This window comes from Vicugna pacos, unplaced genomic scaffold (genome assembly GCF_048564905.1).
Source record: "Vicugna pacos unplaced genomic scaffold, VicPac4 scaffold_360, whole genome shotgun sequence".
Taxonomy (NCBI): Eukaryota; Metazoa; Chordata; class Mammalia; order Artiodactyla; family Camelidae; genus Vicugna; species Vicugna pacos.
Genome location: NW_027329038.1, coordinates 1 through 27077, shown reverse-complemented (window position 1 = coordinate 27077; position 27077 = coordinate 1). Strand labels below are relative to the sequence as shown.

Genomic DNA, 27077 nt, shown 5'->3' with positions numbered 1-27077 from the left:
ACTCCACGAGAGACGGCTGATAACAGTGGTTTCGAACAGAATGAAAACTGCTGCTGCTGGAGAGGCGTTCAGAGGATGACACGACCAGCCACAGACGGAGATGTTGGCACGTTACATGTGTGAAGACCTGTATCCAGACGCGGACTCTCAGGATCCCGTGACACAAAAACATGGTTTTTTCAGTTCAGGGCAGGAAAGGTTTGAAAAGACACCTCACTGAGGACACACAGGTGTCAGATAAGCACGTGAGAACATGCTCCAGCCCAAGGAGGTGCCACCACGCCCCCTAGAGGTTTCCGTTTGAGACTGCGCCCAGAGACCTGGTAGCGTAGCTGGCGTAGGTGAGGAACCGTGCAGCCACCTTGGGAAATGCACCGCAGTTTCTTAAATAGTTGGTTACACGCCTGCCGTGTGGTCGGCCGTGGCGTTCCTCAGCGCTCGCCCCGGAGAGGCGAGGGCAGCGTGCACACAGCCTTGTCCCTGACAGCCCACACCGGACCCAACTCGGGTGTCTGCCGGCAGGCGGACAGCCAAGCAGACTAGGCTGTCCACGCGGTGGACTACCGCTCAGCAGTGAAGAGGAATCAGTGCCCCAGCCCACTGGTCTCAGACGCTGCAGGAGAAGCTGGACAGAAGCGAGCGTGTTCTGTGCAGCCCTTGCACAGAAAGTCTAGAAGAGGCGGCTCATCTGTAGTGACGGGAAGCAGACGGGGGCCGCCTGGGGCTGGGGGGCTTTGCACGGAGCACAGGAAACCCGTGATGGATGCATGTTACCTTGATTGCGGAGATGGCCTGCAGGTGCACCCACGTCAGAACTTAGCAAACTGCACTTCAAGCGTGTAGTTACCGTGTGTCACTCACTCCAGGATTTTGCTGTAGGAAAATTTAAAGTCAGTTGTGACACTTTAAGGCTTCGTTTCTGCCTGAAGAGTTGTTTTGAAGTTTTAAGACCTGAAAGTAAAGCACATTCGTGTGCCTGAATGAGGAACGTGTTCTTTCCATAGACTCGCTGAGACTTTGTCTCGGTTTCAAGGTTTACTCTCCACCTTTGATCCGCAGGGAGCCGCCCGGGGCTGGGCTGCCGCGAGCTCGTCTTCAGAAACCTCTCCAAGATCCTTCCTGCCGTCTGTCACGACATCGGCGACTGGGTGGCGGGGACCCGGGTGAAGTCCGCGCAGCTGCTGGTGGTGCTGCTGCTCCACGCGGAGGACCACGTCACGCAGCACCTGGAGCCCGTCCTGCGCACCCTGCAGCACGCCTGCGCCGACGAGGAGCGGGCTGTGGTCAGCAGCGTGAGTGGCCGTCCCTGTAACGTAGGGGCTAGAGTCCCCTCTCAGGCCTGAGTCTGAACCTGGACAAACGTGAGCAGACGTGGGGTCGCCCCACGATAAGGTGCAGATGTTCTCGGGCCCCCGGGCTCTCCCTGGGCTCCTGCTTCGCTCGGACGGTGCCCGTGAGGAATGGCTCTTGGAGGTTACTGACTCCACTGCCATCACGGCCTCTCCAAGCCTGAGAGGGCGATCAGCTCTGCATGTGTTCTTGTGGGGCCGAGTGCATCCCAGCATAAACGGGCCCTCCACCCTGCGAGCCCTTTAGCGACAGCTTCCGAGACCCACATGTGGCCAGGCATGCAGGGCTGCCCATGGGAGTCCAGGCCAGCGGCCGGGCCCCCCCCCCAACCTGGCTCCGAGGCTTTCCCTGGCCCCTAGATGCTCGGACACAGCTGTCCCACAGGCCGGGTGGCCTGAGCATCTTCTCGGTGAAGTTCTGACGGTCGTGAGGGACACACCTGTTTTTCACCAGCACCACGAGCGCCCACCTAGAGGAGACTTTGCGCAGGGCTGTTTCTGGTGGGTGAAGCCCCATGAGGCAGACAGGCGGTGCCGAGAGCTCAGGGGCCGTGGCGGGGCACTGGCGGCCCTCAGTCTCCTGCCCTCTCCCACAGTGCACGAGGTCTGCGCAGCTGATCGGCACCTTCGTCAGCCCAGAGGTGTTTCTGAAGCTGATCTTGCCGACACTGAGAAAGTCGCCCTCCCCCTCCGGCCTCCTGGTCCTCGCTTCGGTCATCCAAGGCTGCCCGAGGGAGGCCCTCCGGCCTCATGTGAAGATCATCGCTGCGGAGCTGGCCCAGGCTCACATCTGCCAAGGGTCTGAAAACGTAAGGAGTGTGGGAGGGGGTGGGTGGAGGGTTAACCTGCCGACGTGGTGACGAGGTCTCTGCCAGGTGCCATGTGCACGTGACCATCAGTGGTGGTCCCCACGGGCCTGCCAGGGACACGGACCGGCACGGTGGCCCGGGCTGCCCAGGATGGTCTCCTGTCTGGGGGCCTGCGTGCCTCCTGCCTGGTTCTGCTCTGTCAGACGTGCTGGCTGCTTGCACTGGGATCAAACAAGGTGCAAGTGCTGTCCTCGGCCGTGTCGCAAGCACCCGGGGACCACGTGCAGCCAGAGCACGGCCATGGGGTGGGCAGCACGCTCTGCTGGACGGCGCTGCTCTGGGTGGTCTCGGGCCCAGAGAGGGCGGCACGATCGGCAGCTCTGAGGGGCCCCTCCCGCTGCCTTGAGTGCAGCTGCAGGCCTGTCACCCGTCTGTCCGTCCAGTGAACGCGGTGCAGGTACACCTCTCCCGCCATCCCCGCGACACCCGTGAATGTGATAGCTCCACAAACGTGCACTTAGAAGTTAGCCAAAGTCAGTCCTCAAAAGGTCCGCCAGTCCAGGCCTGAAAGAACTGAGCTGCGGGGAGGAAGGGTTTGAACAAAACACCAGTCGCGGCCTCTCAGGAGTCAGGACACCCAGAGTCACCCCCGGGGCCCAGGGTGTGATCCACGGTGAGTTTTTTGTTTAAACTTCGGAGATTTGTACCACTTGTGAGTGAGCCGTGGAATCTGAGCGAAGATTCAGAATTTAGAACAGTCCATCATCTTGACAAACAGTCACCATCCTTCAGGGCTCAGGTCTCCTTGGTGAAAAAGCTGAAGTGCTTTCCTCCAGTTACTTACGTGCTCACTTATCCGTAAATCACTGTGAATCACAAACATGACCTGCCCAGCCGATTCTGTTTGTGAAAAATGGTACAGCAGCGGGTTAGGGGACGTCCTGGGCGCACGAGGAGTTCTTCCTGGGCCCCGGCCCCATCACCCTGTTCTGTGGGTGATGAGGCCGGAGCCCAGGAGGCGAGAGAGAGGTTGGCTCGACCCAACTAGGGTGTCACCTTGTCCTCACGTCGATCAGGAGGCATCTTCTGACTTGTAGAATTTTACTTATTTTTGTTAAAGCTGAGAGTTTCAGGAACAGTCAGGTGCACGGAGCAGAGGGAAGAGCAGGGTGAGCCTCCAGCAGCGCGGCCCAGGTCCTCACGGCTCCCACCTCACTCCTTCCCTGTGACTTTCGGGCGGGGTGGGGGCAGGGGGGCGTTCCGAGCAGGTCCAGGGTACCCTGTCTTTCTACTTGTGAATTCTGCAGTGCGTGTTGCCAACACACAAAAAAGTTTTCTTTAAATGTAACTAAAACATCATTAAGCATTCAGGAAAACTACCGTGAATTTTGTGACTCTCAGTCCCAGTTGTTTTCCCTGCTGTGTGGAAGAATGCCCTTTGTGTGCTGGGCCTGACCCGGGCCTGGCGTCTGCTCGTGAGGGTACCCTGGCCATGGGCCTTGTGCTCATGGCCTCATCTGGCCCCGGAGAGGGGGGCATGGGAGGTGGCTGACAGCGTCCCACTCTCTTCCCAGCTCCTCTACGGGGAGTCCCTGCTACTCTGCGTGCAGGCCGTGGTGGCCGTCAGCAGGGAGGACTGCCGGGGGTCCAGCCTGCAGCTCATGGAGGTGTTGGTGACTGTCCTGGCGCTGTGGGGGGCCACGGGCCTCGGCGACAAGGTGAGGTGGGGGCACTTCCTGCTTTGCTGGGGGCACTTGGAAAGGTAGCCATCGTCCGTGATGAGTCTCTGCACTTGAATTCCAAGACTCAGGCCTACCCAACACCAAAGATGAAAGAATTCAGAATGTTCAGGACAAGTCCTCCACGACGTGGCCTTAGGGGGTACGTGGGGTTTTAGAGTCCCTCCAACTGCCAGTTACTTAGTGTCTCAGAGCGAAGACGCCACTGGGACGTAGAGTCCGCCGCCGAGATGAGCCGTCCTCACCTGACACTTGTGCATCTGAGGAGGCGAAAAACACACACCTGCAGTGGAGTCAGGCGAGGGTGACATCGTGACTCCCCTGTGTGGCTGCCTTCCAGCTTGACGGGATTGTTGCCGTTCGCTGGCTGTGTTCAGGCTTAAAGCCTGACGTCTGACTCCCCGCGGCTGCGGGACTGTCCGGAGACCCGGTGTCCGGACGCTTCTCCCCAAGCCGAGAACTCGGTTCTCCCCGTGCTCCACCCCATAGACTCACCGGGTCCACCGGAGCCCTGTTGCTCCCTGTCAAGGAGGCTGCCCGCCTCCATCCCTGCCTTCATTGGGGCCTCCCTTAACGTTGTTTCATTTCTCGCTTTCAAAACCCTCTTCCCAGAGGGCACGTGTCTCAGCAGGCAGCTGTCACCATAGGGCCTGAAATACTAGAAAAACAGAATCTGTCGTTACAGAGGGAACTGCAGAGCAGCCTAGGCACGTCCTGTTCTAAACCCGAGGAGGAAGGCTGGAAGGTGGCGCTGGCGCACCGTCTGGTCTCCCCTCCCTGCTCCCTGTGCTCCCCCAGCAGACCTGCTGTCACTGGTGGGCTGGGCGGGGTGGAGACCTCGGCAGCGTAAGGCACAGGCTCCTCTTTGATGAACATGGGTTAAGACTGTTCACTTCCTGAAACCACCTGGTCCCCTTCCTCGCAGACTGAGCCCTGGCAGGCATGCAGCCCTCTGCCCTGCAGGAGCAGGCAGTGCCCCATCCCCCTGGGCTGCAGAAACCGGGCAGACCTGCTGTAGGTGCACGTTTGTCCACGTGGTGACTTGCTGCACAGACAGGATGGTGTGGACAGGGCAAGCCCCCATCCGCAACCCTCATCCCCGCTTGCACCCTCTGTGCGTCGTCTGCTGTGGGCCTGAGTGGCCCCGTCTCCCTCAGATGACGAGGACGGGTGTCCAGTGGGGTCTCACCCTCAAGATCTGGTCATCCCAGCCTGTGGCTTGCCTCCCCAGGTGCAGGAGACCCTGGCCACGCTGGCGGCGGTGGCGAGCATGGACAGCAGCCTGGACTTGTTCCGCGAGCACACGGGCCCTCTTCTGGAGTGGCTGGCCGGCTCGCACCAGGCCTGGACCATCCACTCTGCGGAACTTCTGCAGTTCGACGTGGTGGTCACCCACTCAGGTGAGCCCCTGAATCAGGTCCAAGTGCTGGTCGTGTGGTAGCTGTGGCCGGCCCATCACAGACAGAGGTTGGCACGAACCAGAAAGCCGCAGACCAGGGCCTGGTTTTTAAAGTAACTTGTGGTCACTTGTGCCTGGGGAGAACGGGTGTTTTGAGGAGCGCAACCTTAATTTTAAAAATGCCAGAAACGTATACTGGAGACTGTGTGACGTAGGTCTGTAAAGTCTGGCCGGGCACACGTTTTCCACGTTAAATCTTGAAGGTGAGAGGTGTCAGGGCCTCTTCTGTAGCCTGTTGCCTTCACGTTTTCCTCCGCGTTATGCTGGCACTGGGTGTGTGCCTGCCCGTCACGGGCTGCGCCCGGCCTCCCCACGTCCGGTCTCTCCTGAGTGGACGATGCTGGGCCCCGTCCCAGAGGTGCAGCCCACACTGCAAAACATCACTGAGGTTTTCACTAGAAAAACACAGTGATTTGCTACCTGAAACCACTTCCCAGGTGGCTGTAAACTTGTTGAGCAAGTTAGTTTTTTCTTCACTTGTATTTAATAAAAATCCTAATTCCTCGTTAGCTGCAGACTCTGTGCCCCCTCCCCCCTCTCTGGACGTGACTCCTGTCACACAGTCATTACTCAGGGTTGTGGGGGTCCCCAGGACCATTTTGGGGTTCATCTCAGTGGCCCTGGTGCTATGAGACCTGGAGGGGTGGATCCACACTTGTTCTCTGTCATGTGTCAGCAAATCTGTGTGTCCAAATTTGGAAAGAAAACTACAGACGGTTGCCAGCAGCAAACGTCTGGAGCTGCTCTGCAGAGTCAGCTCAGGGTCCTCGCGGCTCCTCTGTGAGGCAGGAACCCTGAGCCCTGCTTCACGGACGCGCCCAAGGCCCCCCGCTCGCAGGCCACACCACCTGGCAGTGGCAAGACTGCAGGTGGACAGCCAGCCCTCTGGCCACACGTCTTTGTCCTGCTTTGATGCCAGAGATTGAGACGATGCATCTGGAAGGACGTAGGTCTCTAACTTCTCCCAGGACGAGCAGACTGCCGTCCCCTGGAGGGTGTCAGCGGGACCATGGTCGGTTCTGGAGCACAACATCCGGCGTTGGCACAGGGCCCGACGGGGAGGGTGTCGCGTGACTCAGGTCCAGGCCCCGGAGCCTGGGGTCCGGTCACGACTGGCGAGTCTCCAGACCCCAAGGTGCGTCGCCGTATCTGGGTCCCCCTAGGCTCTGGGAGCCGCCACTTCCTCCAGGGACCAGCTGGGATGAGGACGGTGGCTGCTGACTTCAGGGGCAAATACCGAGCAGCTCACATGTGCTGAAAGATTGCTTGACGTTAGTTTTGTTAAGAATTCAGGAAAATGTAAGAAAAAGGAAGTTTACGTACTGAACAGTTAGAGCGATCTGGGGGGCTAAAGCATTCTTGTCACTTTTCTTTGACAGTCACGTCCCCATCCAGAGAGGCGGCAGCCACCATCCTGTGCAGAGAGCGTCCTTCCCAGGGCCGCGGGCGCACGTGTCGCTGCGCCCAGTGCACCCTCCTCCCACCCTCCCGCCAGGCAGGAACCGAGCTGCTGTGTGTTTTGCAGGCCCTGCTCTTGGGGAGGCGCTGCCCCAGCTGGTCCCTGTCCTCCAGAGCTGCCTCCAGCCAACCAGAGACCCCTCCATGCGCCTGAGACTCTTCTCCACTCTGACAGGGGTGTTGCTGCGAGCCCGGGAGACGGTCGACTCACAAGGGTAGGTCAGCTCTGCCCCCACAGCCCCGCACCGTCCCCCGCGCCGCGCCAGGCCAAGGTGGCCCCTGAGCGCTAGGTGCCTGCTGTCCTGCAGTCACGGTCAGTCACGGCGGCGGGGGCACCACACGGAGAGACACGAATCAAAGTCATCCTCTGTGGTCGTTAAAATCCCACTGAGTGAAGATGTTAACTGTTAAATGGTTTATGTATTAGCTGCTTTCAAGCCCAACAAAGGGTTGATTGAATTGATTGAAGGACCATTGAGGTTAGAACTTAGGAAACCTGTTCTGCAGGGGAGCTTCTGCGGCAGGAGAGGGGAGGCACAGCTCCGTCCAGCAGGCCCTGCCCTGCTTGTTAAATCAGCCCAGTGTCCCCGCAGAAGGGGACGTGGCCAGCGCGATGCTGTGAGCTGTCTGGGGCCCATCCCAAGAGGGGCAGATCTACCACAAGTCCCGCCTCGTTGTCACGTATCCTGGAGTTTCCCAGGAAGTCTGAATGAAGAGAAGTCATCATTCAGACTTCTCTTCCCTGGATGTTCCTTGGGTCTCTGCCCTTGGGCGTCTAGCTGGCCCATCCTGCTGCGGGAAGTTTTATTTCCCGCCTTGAGCAGAAGCTTCCAGGGTTGGAAGGGACCTAGAGGTGCGGCGGCGAGCCTGCAGCCACCCCGCAAGCAGGCAGACTCCAAGCAGAGAGCCCGGGCCGGGCGGTTACCCTCAGAGCCCCAGCCTGGCTGTGTCTACCTGAGGACAGCTGACCCCTGGGCAGCAGCCTCCATGCCGGGACCAAGTCCCCGAAAGAAACTGCTCTTGAAGGCTTTTCATGGAAAGAAATCAGTATCAGGAGAGAAAAGTTCAGCTTATGATTATTTAGTGAAGACATTAGCTGTTTTACAGACAGGAAAGATTTTGAAAAATAACTCAGTTTCGATCTTTAGGAAACACCGCCTTGACTGTGGGGACGGGCGTGGCACTGAGGTCCCCACGCAGCCTGAGGGTCCTGCCTGAGGGCAGACACCGGGCCTGACCAGGGTCACCAGGCTCCCACCCCAGACGTCTGGATGGAGGGCGGGGGGTGGGCCGTGCTGTGAGGGTGGGCCGGTGCTGGAGGTCACCCCCGGGTGGAGTGCACATCCCTGGAGAAGCAGGGCTGCTCCCTCAGCAGGGTGCCCAGACGTGTGCACCCAGGGCAGCCCCCGACCGCCGACGGCTTCTCCCCCAGAGGCTGCACTGCGGGGTGCTCGCCAGCCCCTCCCGGTCTGTTTCCCACAGTTGCCTGAGAACCAGGGGTGTCAGCCCCTCTGAGTGAGGGGTCCTGTTGGAAAATTGCGGGATTTTAACACGCTGGTGTCACCACTGAGCGCAGCCCGGATGCAGGTGGTTTTGGAGGAGCCTGTGGCCCTGACGTGCCCACGCATCCCGAGGCCCAGCCGTGGACAGGGTGCCTCCTTCCAGTGCAGTGGGATTCGCTCTCTGGACGCCCAGGGCCTTCACTGGTCCTGGCATCTCAGTGCTGCAGGGACAGGTTCCAACTGGAGTTAGCAGCCCCCACCTGTCCCTCCCATGGCCAGCGCTGGGCCTTCTGGCCTCGTGGCCACGTCTTGAGGACTGCCTCCGCTGGGCCGTGGGCTGAGCCGCCCAGAGGGCCCCCTCGTGAATCAGTGCAGGAAGCAGCAGCTCTGCCCACTGAGAACCTGAGTGTGTGAGTCGTGAGAGCCGGAGGCTTTGCCGACGCTGGGAGCAAGCCGGAGGCGGCGGGGAGGGCCAGAAAGTGAGGGCCTCCTCGGGGGTAATCCTGGCCTCCAGCGCGGCTCTGCAGGCTGGGCCACGAGGCCAGTGGGCAGCTCAGGGCTGGGATTCCCATTTTTTTCTGCTCCGCGTTTGTCCTGACGGCACCTTGAATGGGCTGGTCACAGTCAAGACGAAGGCCCCCAGTGTCGTTGGCGAAGCGTCTGCGTCTTCTGCTCCCTTGCATCTGGGACCGTGGTCACGGCCCCACCATGCCTTCTGCTGAAGTGGCAGGACGTGGTCTGAGGGACCACACAGCCTGTCTCTGCCAGATGACTGCCCGTGGGGTGACTTGCCGGCCCTTTTCTTGGATCCAGGGAGGGTGACGGGTGAAGCCCCTTGGCCACAAAGTGGGGAGGGGGCTGGAATACGCCCCTGGGCCCTGGGGTTCTGGCCCCCTGCTCCCAGGAGAGGGGCCCCGCCAGCTGCCCCCCTCCTGCTCAGGGTCCCACGTGTCACTTCTGCAGTCTTCACCGCTGGGCCTCTTTGCTCTGTTGGGACCATTTCCCAAACTGCAGGGCTTCCCTGGAGGGTCTACATGCGCCCTCACCTGCGCTCTCCTGCCTTCGCTCCAGACAGTTCCACGCCTACCTTGACACCATGATCAAGGACATCTTCGTCCCCAACCTCCAGTGGCACGCGGGCAGGACGGCGGGAGCCATCCGCACGGCGGCCGTGTCCTGCCTCTGGGCACTTATCAGCAGCGGGATCCTGTCCAACAAGCAGGTGGGTGTTCACCCGGGTCCTGTGTCAGGGACACAGATGCTCCCAGACAGACGGGGGGACTGGAGCATCCCTGCCACCAGAGCGGGAAAGCCTTTGTCTCCGTGACGGGTCCTGCAGACTTTCTCGGGTGACTGTCTCTCTTTACAAGCAAAGAACTTTGTCACGGGTTTATTAACTTGAGGCCGACAGCGGGCTTTTGGTGTTGTCTGTCTCCGTGTCTCCAGTTAGACGAGGGCTGAGGCCACGGCGGAGCAGTCACAGCTTTGGTTTTCCTCTGCGCCCATTCCTCACGTGGTTAAACACCCCCAGCATCCACCTCCTGGACCCAAACGACTCTTACTAAGTGAAAACGTCCCCCAGGCTCACTGGACACCACACCCTGTCCTCCTAGCATGGAGCAAGCTGGGCAGGGTCAGTGCCTCGCTGCGACCTGGCAAGTAGCGGATCTGGAAGGCATCCACTGACCGCTGTGCTAGTTGTCTGGATTTTAAAATCAGCGTTCAAGTCTGCTCCTTAAGGAGAAGGTTCCCAGCAGCACTCCAGACTCCCCGTATTTGCACCAAAACCAAGTCTCTTCCATCACGGGCAGAGCACACACAGTGGCCGAGCGGCCGTTGTACCCCCAGGATGGCTAACCGCCCTGGAAGAAGACTCGCAGATGACTCGGTTAACTTCATGCAGAATCATCAGCGCATTTTTAAAAACCTCTGATGATGTGATCGATCCAGACAAATTCATGAAGATTTATCCTGGTACGACCTTTCTCGTTTCCATATCACCTGCTTCTGTTTGTGTCACGGGAGAAATAGAAAATGCTACTGGCCGGGTTGGTACCGAGTCCAGACCTGGCAATGGCAGGTTGGCATCCCTGAATGAGTCATGTCGCATGAGAAACAGCCGGGCATCTCGTGGAGCAGAATTGGGGCCAGGGCGTCAGGCGCCCACAGCCGCCGGGGCACAGGCCTGGAGCTGGCAGGGACCCCGCCCTGGGGCAGCAGCTGGGGTCCAGGCCATCGGGGCGAGAAGAGGCCTGGGCTCCAGCTGGGCCTCCCGTCACTGGAGGTGCGCCTGCAACACACGTGCCCGGGAACATAGGGAAACCCAGCCAGCGCACCCCTGGTGCAATACGGGTAATTCCAGGACCCCTAGTGTGTTTGGGGTCCTCAGAAAGCTGAAAGAGTAACATCCCTAAAAGCAGGTTGAGAATCAAAGGTGCAGGCGGGAAGGCGGAACAGGCCCAGTGAGACCCTGGGGGAGAAGGGCCACCAGGCAGGCTCCAGGCAGGTGGAGCGCGGCTGCGGTGGCTTCCCCTTGGGACGGGCGGTAGCCACACGGGTCTCACCCTCACCTGCATATTTTACTGCCGTTAGCTCTCACTGGTTTCTGAAAGGTGGCTTTAAGAGCTCCAGGAAGTGAAAATAGCCCCTGAAGTGGGAGCCCGGGCGCAGCGGGGGCGCCGGACGTGTAGGCCGACCCAGAGCCCCGAGCGCGGCCGGGAGCAGGAGGGGGACAGAGGGCGCCCGCGCTGCCGCCACGAGGTGCGGTACCGAGTGAGGGCGCCCCCGCAGCCCCCGGTCCGCCTCGTTCTCAGTGTCACGGCAGCAAGCGTGTTGGTTCCTGCTGGCGTCTCCACAGCCCCCTCCCCAGTGCCAGTTGCCGGCCGTCACAGTGACAAGACCGCCATCCCCAGCACGTGTCCTCTGTGTGAGGTGGCTTGTTTCCTGACGGAGGGGCTCCACAGGGCCGCTTTATTTTGGGCACCAGCCCTGACTTCTGCAGACGTGTCTGGAGAACTGCTGGGACACCGTGACGCCCCGGGAGACTCTGGTGACAGATGTCCAGACACTGGGCAGACTCCGAGGACGGCGTCCCCTCTGCCCCAATTAGAACTGAAGAGTCGGGCGTCCCCGTCGTGGGAAGTGTGGCGGGGCCTCCGCGGGCTCTCCCAGACAGACGCTTGGACCAGTTGAGCCCCAGCACAGGGAGATGTGTACCCTGCCCTGGCGTCCGTTCAGCGTCCAGGAGCCTGTGTCTAAGAAAACCGTGTATTTGCCTTAATGGGAAGACACTTTATTGCTAAAAGAAGCTAACGCCATCGGAGCCTCCAGCGAGGTGTAATCTTTGCTGGAGGAGGTCTGCCTGGGGCGGGGGGCTGGCTGGCGGTTTCTCAGCACAAGACGGCGTGAAGTGGGCTGCGTCGATGGACTCCTCCTCTCACAAAGGGTTTCTCTGCAGCACACGGGCCGCGTGACAGCTGTGTGCCCACAGGGAGCTCCGTGCAGGGCTGGAGTCAGCTCTCAGCCTGCCACTGCCCTGTCAGCTACATCTGTGTGATTTTCTGAGTCCTCTGTTGTCCTTCTCGACTGCGTCTTCGCCAGGAGTGGACTCCGTCTCACTCCTTGCTTGTCCGTTAGGACACTTCTCATCCGTGACCTGCCGTCCTGAGGCTCCACGCCTGCCTCTGCTGCTCTCACTGTTCCACCACGTCTGCTGTCCCTTCCTCCGCTTCCTCCCTCAAGGTCAAAGGGCTGGAATCACCTTCTTCCAAACCCCCGATAGTGGTGACAGTCCGACCTCTTCCCATGAATCATGCACGTCCTTAATAGCGTCCAGAATGGTGAGTGCTTCCTAGAAGTTTGCAGCTGACTCTGCCCGCACCCATCAGAGGAATCGCGCCTCTGGTGCTGGAGCTTCATGAGGTGCAGGAGGAAGGCCTGAACGGCCCCTCGGCCCGCAGGCTGCAGAGAGACGCTGTGTCCGCAGGCGGGAGACGCCAGCCACGTCACCCGTCCCCACCGGAGCCCTGTCAGTGAGCAGGTCTCAACAGTGGGCTTAAAACATTCAGTAAACTGTGTTGTCAGTAGGTGTCTGTCACGCAGGCCCTGCTGTCCCATTCACAGAGCGCGGGCAGAGTGGAGCTAGCGTCACTCTGAAGGGCCCAGGGTGTTCGGATGATACAGCACCCCAGCTTCGATGGTGGCCGCCCGCTGCATGAGCCCCAAACAGGAGTCAGCCCGTACTTTGAAGCTGTGACACCGGGCGTTGCCGTCTGCTGACTGTGAACGTCCTGGGTGGCATCATCTTCCAGCAGAAGTCTGTTTCGTCTACCCTAAAACTCCAGTGCTCAGTGTGGCCGCCCCCGTGGATGATCTGAGCTGGACCACGTGGGGACCGTGCTGCCCCACCTGCACCGACGTCATGACCTCGGCTTCCCTCCTCCAGCCTCGTGAACCAGCCACCTCTGCCGGCTTCAGACTCTCCGTCCACGGCCTCCTCGCCTCTCAGCCCTGAGAACTGAGGGGAGCTGGGGCCAGGCTGTGGACAAGCGTCAGCCAAAGGGAAGGCTGTGGCCGGTTTCATCCTCCGTCCGGACTCCAGCTCTCTCCACCTCAGCAATAGGCGTTTCTCTTTCTTACCGTCCATGTGTTCATGGGGCAGTGCTGTAATTTCCTTCAAGAACTTCCCCTTGCAATCAGAAGAGGCCAGTTTTCAGCCCAGCTCAGCTCTCGACACGCCTTCGTCACCAGGCGTGATTATTTCTAGCTTTTGATCTAAAGCGTGAGACGTGCAGCGACGCCTTTCACTTGAGCCCTGAGAGGCCACGGTGGGAGCCGTACTTGGCCTGATCTCAGTGTCGTCGAGGAATGAGGGCCCACAGAGGGGGCGGGGCGGCCAGCCGGGCCTTCAGGACAGCGTTTACAGGTGCAGTGTGTCGTCTTATAGGGTGCAGGTCGTGGCACCCCGAAACAGCTCCTGTGGCGTCATCAAAGATCACAGTGAGTGTTTCTGCCCCTCAGAAAAGACAGTTCACAGCAGCAAGTGCAACAAAAATGGTGAAAACGCTTGAAAAACCGCACGAGTTACCAAGTGTGCAAACACGAGGTGACGGGCTGTTGGGAAGGCGGCACCATGGGCTCGCGGGACACGAGGTCAGCTCGGACCTTCCGCTCCTGGAGCAGCACCTGCGAAGCATGGATCATGGCCGCCACCCCGCTGCTCCCCACTCCCGCACACCGGGAGCCGCGGCCCTGGCCTGTCCGCCTGTCTGCCTGTCTGGGGCTACTTGCCTCCTTGCCCCCTGCCACCCAAGGCCCAGGCCTCAGGAGCATGTCTGCTGGGAGCCAGGGCCGGGGCGTCCCGTGCGACACAGCCCTCCCCGTGGGGACGTCCTTGCTGGGAGCAGAGCCGCCCTCCACAGTGATGGGCCAGCTCAGCCTGGATGGGCCTCCGAGGGATAACCGAGTCCTGGGTCAGCATGGCTCATCGGTTCTGTGGAAAGAGGATATGTTGATAAAAATCTTCCACATTCACAGTGAGCGTTTCTGCCCCTCAGAAAAGACCGTTCCTCTGTCTTCAGCAGCAGAACGTCTGGTCCCAGAGGCTCAGCAGAAACACAGCTGAGCTGGCCAGTGGCCGTCCTGTCACCAGACTCTCGGCCCTGTCCCCAGACCCTGTGGTGGGTGGGCTCTGAATCTGAGCATCTGGGAGCCGGGGTCCCCAGGGCCGCCTTGCAGGTCAGAAGTCGGGCACAGAGATGCTCGACCAGCCGAGCACGCCTCTGCTCGGAGTCCAGCGCAGCCAGGGCCCCAGGGCGGGCGGGGACGGGACACCTGCTCGAGAGCCTCCGCCTCACACTCTTGCCCTGCTCTTTCAGAACTCCTCAAGCGTCTGGATGACGTTTCCACCGAAGTGCGGCTGGCGGCCACCTCCACCTTGGTGACCTGGCTGGAGCGGGCCGGGAAGGAGGGCAGGAAGAGCTGCGACCAGGGCAGCATCCAGTACCTGTACAGGGAGCTCCTGGTGTACCTGGACGACCCCGAGAGCACCGTGCAGGACGCAGTCCTCGGTAAGACTCGCTGGTTCCCATCCCGGGTCGCGGCGGGCCCCGGCGGCTCCCTCGGGTCCGCGTGCTGGGCCCGTGTGCTCTCTGTGGGCTACTTACCGCAGCAGCAGCTAAACTTGGGGAAATGTTAGGGTACTTACTAATTTGTTTAAAGTATCAGTAAACCCATTACATTTTACCATAAATAATGTGTGTTTGAAAGATGTATTTTCCAAAACGACTGGAAGCGTGGCATTTTGCGTCTTCGCGGCCCTCGTGCGTGAGCTGATGGGGCAGCCGGGGTCGCGCCTCTGCCCGCGTCGCTCTGAGCTGTCGGGCATCTGGGCAAAGTAGGAAAAATAAACGGCCACACGGTGTGTCCTTGGAAAAGTGAGTATTTTAACGCGGTGGTCTCCCAGGGCGCACCCCGACTGGACCAGTGGGAGTCGCCTAAAGGTGACTTGGGCTGTAGACTGAAGCCAGCAGGTGGTCCACTGCTTCCATGTGAGTCTCTCTGTCCCTCCCGCACAACTTCCTAATGCAGACAGGTTTGTTCTCAGGGTCAAAGAGTCTGTTAGCGTCCAGCTCGGGGGAGTCTGCTCTCCTCCCTCTCACCCCTAGGGTGGAGGTGGGATGGTTGGTTTTCTGGCATTCGCACTCAGTGCTGCGGGTTTCCTGTACGCACTGCTTTTCACTGCATTCCACGCATTTTGAGAGGTCGTGTTTTCGTTTTCGTGTAGTTCAAAATATTCTTTAGTTCCTCTTGAGATTTTTTCTTTGACCTTTGTGCTGCTTAGAACTGTGTTGTTAACCTCAGATACTGGGGATTCTCCAGTTGTCTCTGCTACTGATTTCCAGTTTAATTCCATCGTCATCTGTGTGATTTCTCCCTTTTTTAATTTGCAAAGTGTGTTTTATGGCCCTGATCCGGGTCTGCTGTGGTGACTGTCCTTGGGAGCGTGGGAGAGGGTGTGTTCTGCGCCTGGGTACCCAAGGGCTGACGGTGCCCCCTCCCCACCACGGGTCCTCCATCTCACAGCTGTCAGTCTTGCTGCGCTAGTCGGACACGCTGCTGCGGGCGCAAACACGTCAAGCACCGTGGTGTTGTCTGGGAGAACGGCCCCCCGTCGTGATGTGTGCCCCCAGATTCCGCGGCCCTGCAGTCTGCTCTGTTCTCAGCTGTTGTGACTTTGATGTGAAGGTAGGGTTGGCTTACTATTTCTTTCTGGCATGTGAAGCTGTCTTCCTGTTTTCCAGAGGCCCTCAAAGCAGGCAGTGCCCTGTTCCCCGACCTCCTGGTGCGAGAGACGGAGGCGGTGCTCCACAAGCATCGCTCCCCGACCTACTGTGAGCAGCTGCTGCAGCACCTGCAGACCCTGCCGCCCGCTCCGTGACCGAGCCCGGCATGGAGCCCTCATCCTGACCTGCACCGGGACGTGTGGCCTTCAAGTCTCATAACAACGGCCGGGGACACTCAGGCGCGACAGCAAGAGGGATTCCCTGCACAGCGCGCCTGGTGTCTCCTGGGACAGTGCTTCAAACCCAGCAGTTTCTGAAATAATTTTCACTGAGTGGCTTTGTATTTTTACGTCTAATTCATACAATTCATTGAGAGGTCTGCCGGAATTCGACAGCTGACTTCAGACTGTCATCTACTCACACGGGCAGCCCGGGCTGCGTGCTCCGCTGGGTTCAGGGACCGTTGCTGCTTTCTTGCTTAAATGCCCACCAAGAAAGTTCTTGACTACTTAAAAAGGAAAGAGCCAAAGTGATTAAAAAGAAATGTTCTTTCTTTGGGTTCTGTCTACTAAAACTTAGTATCTCAGTGAACAGACTGAAAAGAGCTTCAGATCTTAAGAACTACTTATCGATGAAGCCTTTCCTTCCCCCCCCCCCCCCCCCCCCCCCCCCCCCCCCGCCCCCCACCCCCACCCCCCCCCCCCCCCCTCCCTCCCGACCCGTTTAAGATACACTGGAACTTGCGATGCTCCGTGGATGTACTTGGTCACTGTTTTTTCTTAGGTCAGTGATGCTGACTCTGGGAGTAGGGCATTTAATCAAACATAGTTTTGGTTGCTCTCTTGTAAGAAGCAGTAAAGTTGCATTTTATTCTCTTGAACTTTCTACACCCAAGTGCCTGAAAGGTTTCATTTTAAGTGAGTATTATTTCCATAGCCATATATTTGTGTTAACACAAGGAAGAAAATGCTATGTGTATTTTCCAAAAATCAAATATTAACATTTATGCTTTGGTATTTGAGAATGTAATTAAAATATTTATTGTAATTATTTTGTTTGCCTGTCATGGTGTGTTCTGGTAATTCACGGAGACTTCAGGAATGACTCATTTTCACTTGGATTTATCGTCCCAGTGGTCCCAGCCTGGAGAATTCGGGCCTCAGGACCCAGGGGCTCCCTCAGCTCGTTGCAGTGCCCGCACTGGACGCCAGGTGGCGGGAGCTCCACGGGTCAGGGCAGCACGTGGCCGGGCTCCCAAGGGCTCATGGTGGGAGAGGGCAGGGGACCAGCCTGGAGACGGGCTGGGAACTGAATCCGCACCCCAGGCCAGGTCACTGCAGCCCAGGCCCCGCCACCAAGTGTCACAGGAACCGAAAGTAGGTGGCAGAGAGCTCGGCTGGGAGCACAACTCGTGTTCAACACCTCCTACCCTGCTCCTCTCTCCCCCTTGCCTGTTGTGCGAGGCGGGTGGGTCAGTGCCGCCCCAGCTCCGTCCAGCCCAGCAGCCCCGCAGCTGCCCTGCTGTGGGCACATCGACGGTGGCCTTGAGTTTCTGTCCATCTTTAAGGGAAACGCTCGGAGGCAGCACCGCGGTGAGTCGGCGCCCCCGGCACAAGGTTAACAGGTGTGTGTGTTCAGAGAAAGACGAGAACTCCACCCCTGCAGGGCCAGCAGCATGGACGCCTGAGGAGCAGGAGGCCCCTCTCCACTTGTCTCTGCGATGCTTGTGAGCTCGGCAGTTAGTCTGGTCAGCAGACATTTCTGGAGTTTAAACACCACGTCCCAGGTGGCGGGGAAGAGGGGTGTGTAAAATGCAGTCCCTGAAGTTGACAGCATCATCGAGGTATAATTTACACACTGTAAAATTCACCCACGCTTTGCAGTCGGGTGAGTTTTGATGACTTTAGGGAGCATTTCCATCGCCCGAAACCAGGCGCCCACTGACCTGCTCTGCCTCTGGTTTTGTGTGTTCTACACACTTCACATAAATGGCACCAGATATGTGGTCTTACATGTCCAGCTTTTCTCAGCGTAAAGGTTTTGAGGTTGATTCTTTATTCATTAGTTCAGGGGTCAGCAATCTCTAGGGCCAGATAGTAACTATTTAAGTTTCGTGAACCACGGTCCCTGCCACAAATACTCTTCTGTTACCCTTCACCTGCTGATGGGCATCTGGGTTGTGTGGTTTGAGACTATAATGAATAAAACTGCTCTGAGCTTCGTGACACGTACGGTCAGGTTTGCAGTGCTCTGCGGTGGAAGGCTCGGGGCAAAACCACCAGGTCCCACCCGATACGTGTTTGTAGTCCCTGCTTCATTCATTCATTGTTATTTTTAACTGCTTTATTGAGGTACGCGTTAAAACCTACGATTAACTGCTGATACTAAAAAGTGGGCAATTTGGTAAGTTTCAACACACGTATACATCTGTGAAACTGCCACAGTCAAGTCAGAGAAGCCCCCATCACACCCCAAGGTTCTCTCCTGCCCCTTTGCAGTGCTCCCCATGCCGCGCCCCTTCCACCACCACATGCTCAGGCAACACTGACCTGCTTTTAGTCACTACACAATAGCTTGCACTTTTTGAATTACATATATATGAATTTATGCAATAAATTCTCCTTTCACTCAGCAAAATTGAGATTCATCCACGTGGCCATGCCCATCAGTAGTTCATCCCTCTCTCGGTGGGTCCTATGCCACTGTATGGACATAACCACGATTTGGATGTTCCTGGGTTCTGGCTGTTACAAAGCTTCCTAGAACATTCACGCACAAGTCTTTATATGGACGTATGTTTTCATCCCTCTTGGGTACGTATCTGGGAGTGGAGTAGCCATTACAGTAGAAGTATGTTTTTTAAAAACTGCCAAAATGGTGGTACCATTTTATGTTCCAATTCCTCCCATTTTTGCCAACATTTGATACACCAGTCTTTCTAGTTTTGGCCATTCTACTGGGCACATGGTGGTATCTATCTCAGTATGGCTTCAATTTGTATTTTCCTAATGTCTAATGATATTGAGCATCTTTCCATGTGCTTATTTGCCATCTGTATACCTTCATTTGGTGAAATATCTTTAAACTCTCTTAACCACCTTTTTAATGGGGCTGTTTTCTAACTGAATATTAAGAAACCTTCATATATTCTGGGTACAAGTCCTTTATCATATATATAATTTGCAAATCTTTTCTCATCCTGGTGCTTATCTGTTCATTCTTTTAACAATGTCTTTTGAATAAGTTTTTCAGCTTTGAAAAAGTCTTTCAATTTGTTCTTTTATGGATTGTGATTTCAGTGCGGTATCTAAGAAATTTTTGCACAACCCAAGGTTTCATTTCCTGAATTTAAGAAGCTCAAAGTTATTTTCATAAAGACAATTTCTCTATTTGCCCCTACCCATGCTGTGGTTCAAAAGCAAGTTTTACTTCCTTTTAAAATCTCCTTTCCGTACCGTAAGTGAAAATACAAGGTCCTAGGGTAGTTGGCTGGTGGAAGATGAAACACCCCCTTTCAACAGCCCAGGACGGCCCTAAACGTGCTGGTAAGGAATGGTCTCTAAATTAAGGCAACAACGGTGAGACAACAAGGAGCACTGCACTGTGTGCAGAACGCACCATGTATCAAAGGAGGAGAGAGGGAGCGGCCCACTTGCTTTTATATGCATGAGATATTTCTAGGTTACAAAAGCAACTGGACAGAGTGGTGGCCTCTGGAGGGGGGACCTGTGTGACTGAGGGGCCAGAGTGGGAAGTCAGGCTGTGTCTTTTGGTACCTCTGTGCACATACCACCTGGTCAGTAACACAACTCAGCTGAGACTAATTCTCAGGTCAGGGGCCCGACTGACACAGGGTGATGGTCTTGGCGCCTAAGTGAGCACACCTGTTTCTTCTATACAACCGGAGCCCCATTCCAGGGAGGGATGCTCAGGGTGTCAGAGCGGAAGTTTTACCGACAGGTCGTCTTGTTGAGAAATGACAATGCAGAGACTCGTATCCAAGTGTTCACAGCAGCTTTATTCAGTGCTAAACTGGACATAACCCACATGTCCATCAGCAATTATGAATGGACAAACCTGCAGTACACACACGACGGCACCGCACTGCAGCGGGAGCGGCTCTGACACCAGGCTGAATGAAGGAGGCCAGACGTCAGAGGGCGTACCATACGAGTCCTTCTACGTGCACTTCTAGAACAGGCAAAGCTGTTCCACGGTTCTTTTTGCATCACTGAATCAGTCACAGATATTTAGGGACCTGCTGTGAATTTTGTGTGAACTTTTCCATAATTCAAAGTATCAAAACATCAAAAACAATCACTGATGGAGTTTGGAAGGCAAAAGCTAAGACTCCTCCAGGCAAGAGTAGGGAGAGTGGTGTCGCCTCACTGAAGGCTGGCCTCTCGACTATCAGTCGCCTTACGACTAAACTGGAAGATTAAATTTTCTCCAAAGACAAATTTTTCTTCCTGATATGCCCCCACATTCCAGGATTCTCTAAACAGCCAGCGACAGACCCCCAGGCATTGCTTATGTGATGTCAGACAAGAGAAGAAATGACTGGATGCGACTCAGGGTGGTGGGGGGTGGAGGGGCTATGGGTTTGTTTTCTATTTTCCAGACTTGAGTCATTCCTGATTTTAGACGCATTTTTAGAGGTCACAGGCAGTGCTGTACAGGCAACAATTAATCAGTATCTCAGAAGGCAGGCTGTGGCCTCCACTCACAAGTTACCCACTCAGCCGCTCTCCTTTGACCTAAGCACGTCCTTGACCTTGACCGCCCCCCCGGGGGGTGAAAGCCTCTTTCCTGTAAGCAAGTGGTGGCTTCAGGAGCTGGCTGGGACACTGAGGCCTGGAACCCGTCCCAAAGGCAAGACACCTTCTCGTCTGTCCTCAGGCGTCTGCGCAGGGTTTTCTTGGCCTTGGAAAGCGCAATTCGAAGAGGCAAAGTAGCGCCCGTTGTGGGCTGGCAACAGACGGTAACCGAAGACGAAGATCCTACGCAGGAGCCAAGGCGCTCTCCTCCTGGCCCAGCTGCTGGCTCTTTTACCCTCCAGGACTCCACGTTACTCCCTTCCTACGTCCACTGCTCAGGAGTGAGTGGTGGTTTGGGCAGAGGCTGAGAGCGAAGACAAGGGGTGAACACGGCGATGCAGACGGGGCGGGGGCGGCGTGGGGGGCGGACAGCGGGCGGGCACCGGCGCCGCCCCCGGCTCCCGGGGTCTCCGGCACTTACGCCGCCGGCACGTCCATCCTCAGGACCAGTCGCGCTGGGTCTGATACAGCACGCACGTCGGCGCCGCCGCTCGGCGCCACCCGCCGGAACGACCCTCCTGAGAGGGCTTCGCTCCCCCTGCGACGCGGCCTCGGCCGCGTCGGCAGCACCACGGCGCGTGGACGCGCTCCGGCCTGAACCGCCCGCGTTACTAACGCGCTGGGACCAGGCGCCGCCTCACGCACACACCGCTCCGAGCGCCTGACGGCACCGACGGCACAAGCACGGAGCGGGGTCCGCGTCTCCCCGCGGCGCGGCGCCGGGGCTCCTCAGACGCCGGCCGCCCGCCCCGCAGGCGGCTGCTCCGTGCGCTCCCGCCCGCACGGCCGGCGCGCGGCCTCCTCGGACCGCAGACGCCGCCTGCCGTCGCGCGAACAGGAAGCGCGGCTCTCGGCGTCCGCGGGCCCGGCGGGCGCCCTCGTCGGGGACCGCTCCTGGCGCCGCCTCCCCGCCTCCGAGCCGCCGGCGGCCTCCCACGGTCCGCCCGGCCGCGAAAGCGAGGCGCGCACACGCCCGAGCCGGCCCGGCCAGCCGCCCTCCCAGCCGCCCGGGCGGACATGCGCAGAAGCGCCCGCGGCGGTGCGCGCCCGGCGGGCCTGACTGCTGGGCTCGGGTCACGTGGCCGCGGCCCGCGGCTGCCCCTCCCGCCGCGACGCGAGCCGCCGCGCTTCCGGCCGCGAGTGGCCTGTCCGCGCACGACAGTGTCGCTGTTCTCCGGGTGAGGAGCGGAGCCAGAGCCGTCGTCACGTGGGCCCGCGGGCCACCCAGTCTTTTCAGCTGAGTCGCTGACACCTGTTCTGCTTAAGCCCGTTGAGCGGCGCCTTCTCTAACTTGCAAAACAGATTGCGTCCGAATGGAAACAGCGACAAGTACCGACCCGGCCGACCGGGGCGGAACCCGCGTGTCATAGCTGAGCGTGTGTCTGAGCAAGGAGGCCTCCGGGCCGCGGGGGCCAGCGCCCCTTCCCCTGGCTGGGGCTCCCCTCCCTCCGTCCTTCTCTCTCCGGAGACGGGAGGGACCGGTGCCCGCGAGTGGGGAGGGAGGGGAGCGGTGCTCATAAAATGCAGCCCCTGCCGCTGGCGACGAGTCCCCCCTCCTCCGGTGACGCCCTGAGGCCCGCCGTGCACCCCGGCACCGGCTCTGCACCCCAGCACCGCCGGGGAGTCCTGGCACAAAGAGGCCACCCTGCGTGCTGTAAGCAGCATCCTTCCTGCAGGGAGGAGTGGGGAACGGGGAGAACCTTTCTCCGAGACCAGGGGTGGGAGAGGAGGGCGGGAGTGCCCCTCCTCGCCGCGCCCTCCTTCCCTTCCCTCTTGCCTGCTGTAGAAAGTGCCCCAGGCCAGCCAATGCGTGTAAACGGGCGTCTTATAGAAGTGGCCGGTTCCAGGGCTAGGGCAGGGAGAAAGAGGAGATGAGCCTGGAATGTTCTGTGCTGCTAGACAGTAAGGAATTGCTCCAAAAAAGAACGAGGCGTGTAGACGGGACTCGGGAGCCAACCTGAAGGAGCTCCTAATGGCCAAAGCTGAAACACTATTGATGCAGGAAAAACAGACGTGGGGCATGAGGAGGGCCGTGTCCCAGGCTTCAGTTGAGCCCCTGGGACGTGCCCTGCCAAGTGTGGGTCCTTGGCTTCACCCAGGAAAGAATTCAAGAGCAAGCCACTGCTGAGTAAAGGTAGATTTATTTAGAAAGATATGTTGAAGCGCAAGAGAAAGGCCACCCATGAGGTATAGGGGCTGGGTGCTAAGATCAGAGTAAAAGTAGGTACACACTCCACAGACAGAGTGCGGGCCATCTCCAAAGGCCGAGAGAGGGTGGCCTCTGGGAAGCATGCTGTTGCCAGTCTTTATGGGCTCAGTGGCTTCATATGCTAATAAATGAAAGGACCAGTCTAGCCTGGGGAAGGAGCTGGGATTCCCAGGAAGTTGGCCTTTTCCCACTCTGACCTTCTGTGTCTAGCCTTGGGACTGCCATGGCGCCTGCAGGCATGTTATTTACCATGCTGATATATTACAGTGGGCGTATAATGGAGCTCAAGATCTGCTAGAAGTTAAATCTCTCATCATCTTGAGCCTCAAGGCCTACTGGGGGTTGAATTTTTCACCATTTTGATGTTAATTGCTGCATCATTCCTTGAATGGCTGTGCCTTGTCCCCTTCCTGTCTCAGTATGAGCAGCAAAATTAATAATAATACTATAGAGGGGAGGGTGTAGCTTGGTGGTGGAGTGTGTGCTTGGCATGCACCCAAGGTCCTATGTTCAATCCCCAGTACCACCGTTAAATAAATACATGAATAAACCTAATTACCTTTCCCCCAAAATTAAAAATAAATAAACAAATTTTACAAAATAAAAATACTATTGTATTGTGACTTAGAGAAAAGCATAAATATCCATGAGCTCATGTGATACAGAGAAAACAGGTAAGTGGGGAAAGAAGGGCAGCCCTCTTACAGAAATACTCCAGTAGGTTTAATAGGAATGAGGGAAACAGAAGATCAACATCAGGCGAACACTACAGCAATGATTGTCGAAAACAAGGTCTGCTGATGGGTTCTGAGATGAGTGGGCAAGAGTTTTGAGACAGATTATTTTGTTGCTTCTGGTATCTCCCTCAAGATATTTATCAATTCCAAGGGGACAAATAGTGACTGCGTAGTGGAGGAACTTGACCCAAACACCTTGACCGAGTGGTTAAGGTATAAGAACAGCATGTACCCCTGACACGATGCCCTGAGAAAGACTCATTGGTTCTCTTGCCAAAAAGGGACAGCCTCAGTCTAATCATTGGACAACCTCAGACATACCCGAACAAGGACATCCTACAACACAACGGAGGAGTATCCTTAAAAAATGCCAAGCTCCTGAACGATAAGGAGATTCTGAGGCACTGTCCCAGTTTGGAGGAGTCTAAGGGGATGTGACAACTGAATGCAATGTGGGATTCTAGGCTGACCAGCACCAGGAAGAAGATATGAGTGGGAAAACATGAACTCTGAATAAAGTCTGTAGTTTAGTTGATGGTGTTTGATACAGGCTGAACATTTGTGTCCCCCCAAAATTCGTACGTTGAAATCTAATCCCCAGTGTGATGGCATTTGGAGCCGGGAGCCTTGGGAGGTGACTGGGTCATGTGGGTGGAACCCTCGTGAATGGGATCAGTGCCCTAATAAGAGAGACTACAGAGAGCTGGCTTGTCCCGTCCACCACAGTGAGGACACAGAATTTGGCCGCCTGTGAGCCAGACAGTGGGCTATCCCCAGGCACCAGATCCGCTGATGCCTTGGTTTTGGACTTCCAGCCTCCAGAACTGTGAGAAACGGATGTCTGTCAGACGCCAGCCTGTGTTGTTTCGTTACACCAACCCAAATGCACTAGGACAGTATTGCGCCAGAAGTGATTTCCTGCTTTGATGTTCATAGCATCATTAGGAGAAACCAGACAAAGGGTACGCAGGAAACCCCTACATTATTTTGCAAAATACAAGTGCGCTAGGGTGAATTCACCTCCCTCGGGCTGGTTGAGCAGGGGACCTTCAGCAACGAGGCTGACTCTTGAGTCTCAGAAAGGAGCAGGCTAGTGACAGGCTCAGGTGGACACCCTTTGTGGCACCTCAGCAGCCCCAGCCTGTCTGTATTGGCTTGGCGGGCACAAATGCCCCGAGCAGACAAACTTGGCAAGTTGGAGGAACAGCGAGGAGGCCAGGTCAGGTTGCTGATGGGTGAGCTAGGGGAGGGTGGAGGAGGGTTTGGACAGATGGCAGAAGCCAGAGCTTCAGGACCACATCCGGTGAGGAGGGTAGAGAGGGTATCTCCTATGCCTCCACGTCTCCTCCCACCTCCATTTAATATAATCCTGTTATTCTTTTAGGTTTTCCTCGTGTGCCCATGTAGCATGAAACAGTACACAGTGCCTAACCCTCTGTGTCCTGTCCCAGCAGCTTCGGATGGCGTCGCTGTTCTTTCCCACCGTGGAAAGTAGGGACCCCGTCTGTCCTCTGCCTCTCCCCCTCCCACCACGCCCAGCCGACGTCACCTAGACTTGTGCTTAAACATGGTCAAGGTTGCTCTTGATCATTAGAACGGGTTGAAAATACTGACTTTGTCATGCTTTGCTTGTAGATTGATTTGCTTGTAGATTGTAGGAGCCCAGAAGGCCAGCTTTTCCCCCTGGAATTGTCTGCTTTGGAGCCCTGGCCCCTTTGCTGTCCTGGCCCGCTGCTGGCCAGCCCAGCGGACATTGTCCACCACCCTCCAGCCCGGCCCCGGCCCACTGGTCCCACACTCCATTCCTGGTTTCCCTCCGCGTGTGCCAAAGGCATGATAGGCACACCCTTGGGAAGCGATGTCTTTGCGTGTCTACGAAGGCCTTAGGTTTGCCCTCGTAGCTGGGCACCGCCCTTCTAGATCCTGGATTTGTCCTCAGAATGTGGAAGGCACAGCTCTGTTATTAAATTGCTGGGGCAGTTTGATGGCCATTCTGGAGGAATCACAAGTTGTATCTCTAGATGCTTTTAAGACCTTTTCTTTATTCCTCATACTCTGAAATTTCACAGTAACACATCTAGATGGGGATCTTTTTCTTCATTCACCCTTCTCTGTGCTTGAGGGGCCCTTCCATTTTATACGATCTTTTTGTCTTCACGAACTTTCTTTGTTTTCTCTTCCTTGATTCTGAACCTTCTGTGTCCGTGAGGTTGAGCACCATGGACAGATCCCCGGCGAGTTGGGCAGTTTCTCACCTGTTTTCTTCTCCCCTTCCTCCTCCTTTTCTTGTTGGGTCCTCTTTTCTATGTCCTGAGAGACTTACTTGGCTATATTGTCTAAGTTTTCTACTGACCTTTTTATTTCTACCTTTTACTTTTTAAGTCTCTGTTTCATTAAACAGACTTTCTGGAGATTTAATTTATGTGCAATGAAATGATTCCATTTTTAGTGTGTATTTTGCTGAGTTTTGACAAGTATGTACAGCTGTGTAATTGGCACCACTTCAAGATGCAGAACATTCCCCCTAGCCCCGGATGCTTCCGGCGCCCTCCCCAGTCAAACCCCACTCCACACCGGGCCCTGGGCAGCCGCTGACCTGCTTGTGCTGCTCCGGTTAGAGCGCCATTTCTGGATTGCCGTGCGCAGCAGTGTTTCTGTGCTTGTCTGCGTTTCTTCATGTCTCAGTTGTTCGCTCCATCTTATTGCTGAGTCAGAGTCCGTTGCACGGATATGTGACAGTTATTCTCTCATTGCGTCAGTTGAGGGACATTTGGGGTTTCCAGTTCGGTTTTGAATGATGCTGCTACAAACATTCGTGTACAAGTCTCCATGTGGACAGGTTTCCATTTCGCCTGGGCAAACACCCAAGGGTGGACCCGCTGGATCACCTGGCATCATATGTTGAATTACGCAGTAAATGGCTGCCTCGTTTCCCAAGTAACTGTACCATCTGGCACTCCCACCAGAACGTGAGGGAGTCCTGCCTGTGTCGAAGCTTTCGTGTCGCCTGACGTGGTCAGAACTCACTGGATTTTCCCCGTAGCTCAGTCCCCTTGGCAGGCCTCTCTCCCACATAGAAAGGTTGGCAGGAGCACCCTGTCCCCGGGGGGAGTTGACTAGGTGCCTGGCTGCGTTTCCTGGGAGGAGCTGTTGGAGACCCTCCCAGGAGCCAGACCAAGAAAGGAACCTCTCGGAGAGCACAGACCTGCTCTAGAAGCCCTCCCACGCCATTTGCTTGACTTCTTTGGACAAGAGAGAGCCGGCTGTTGGACCAGGGGGCAGAGCCAGCGCCAGCTGCTCTGTGACCTGGGTGCAGGCGGGAGCAGTTGTTCAGCCTGAGCTCCAGGTAATCCCGCAGTGCCAGCCCACGCCCAGCCTGCGGGTCTGAGCCTCTGCAACCTCAGGAAAGACCCCTTCCGGCCCCCCGTGCCTATTCTGGATGCTCCCCTCCCTCCCCACGTGCGGAATTCTCTCCTCTGCTGATGCCCCTCCTCCTGCCCCCCACCCCGTCCCCCAGCCTCAGGCGAGAAGAGAAGGAACTGGCCATGCTCAGCTCCTCTCCCACACCGAGGCCCTGGCTCTGTCTGTGGGGATGGGGACCTCCACAGGCGTGGAGCCGGAGGAGCAGACAGGACAGCGTGTATGGTGGCCACAGCCACCGTGGACAGAGAAGGCGCCGGAGTAGACATTCAGAGGTGGGTGGGATTGAAGTGAC

General features: G+C 57.1%; 1 protein-coding gene across 1 annotated transcript; it reads left to right on the top strand.

Moving 5' to 3' along the window:
• Positions 1–1059: 1059 nt before the first annotated feature.
• LOC102531956 (dynein axonemal assembly factor 5) lies at positions 1060–16219 on the top strand (the record flags this gene model as incomplete). The annotated part of the gene is made up of 9 exons (XM_072958258.1): positions 1060–1292; positions 1946–2158; positions 3733–3876; positions 5129–5297; positions 6882–7029; positions 9388–9554; positions 10147–10290; positions 14193–14384; positions 15618–16219. Coding segments are annotated over 9 exons (1547 nt in total), but the record flags the coding sequence as incomplete, so codon positions are not given.
• Between the last annotated feature and the right edge of the window lie 10858 nt (positions 16220–27077).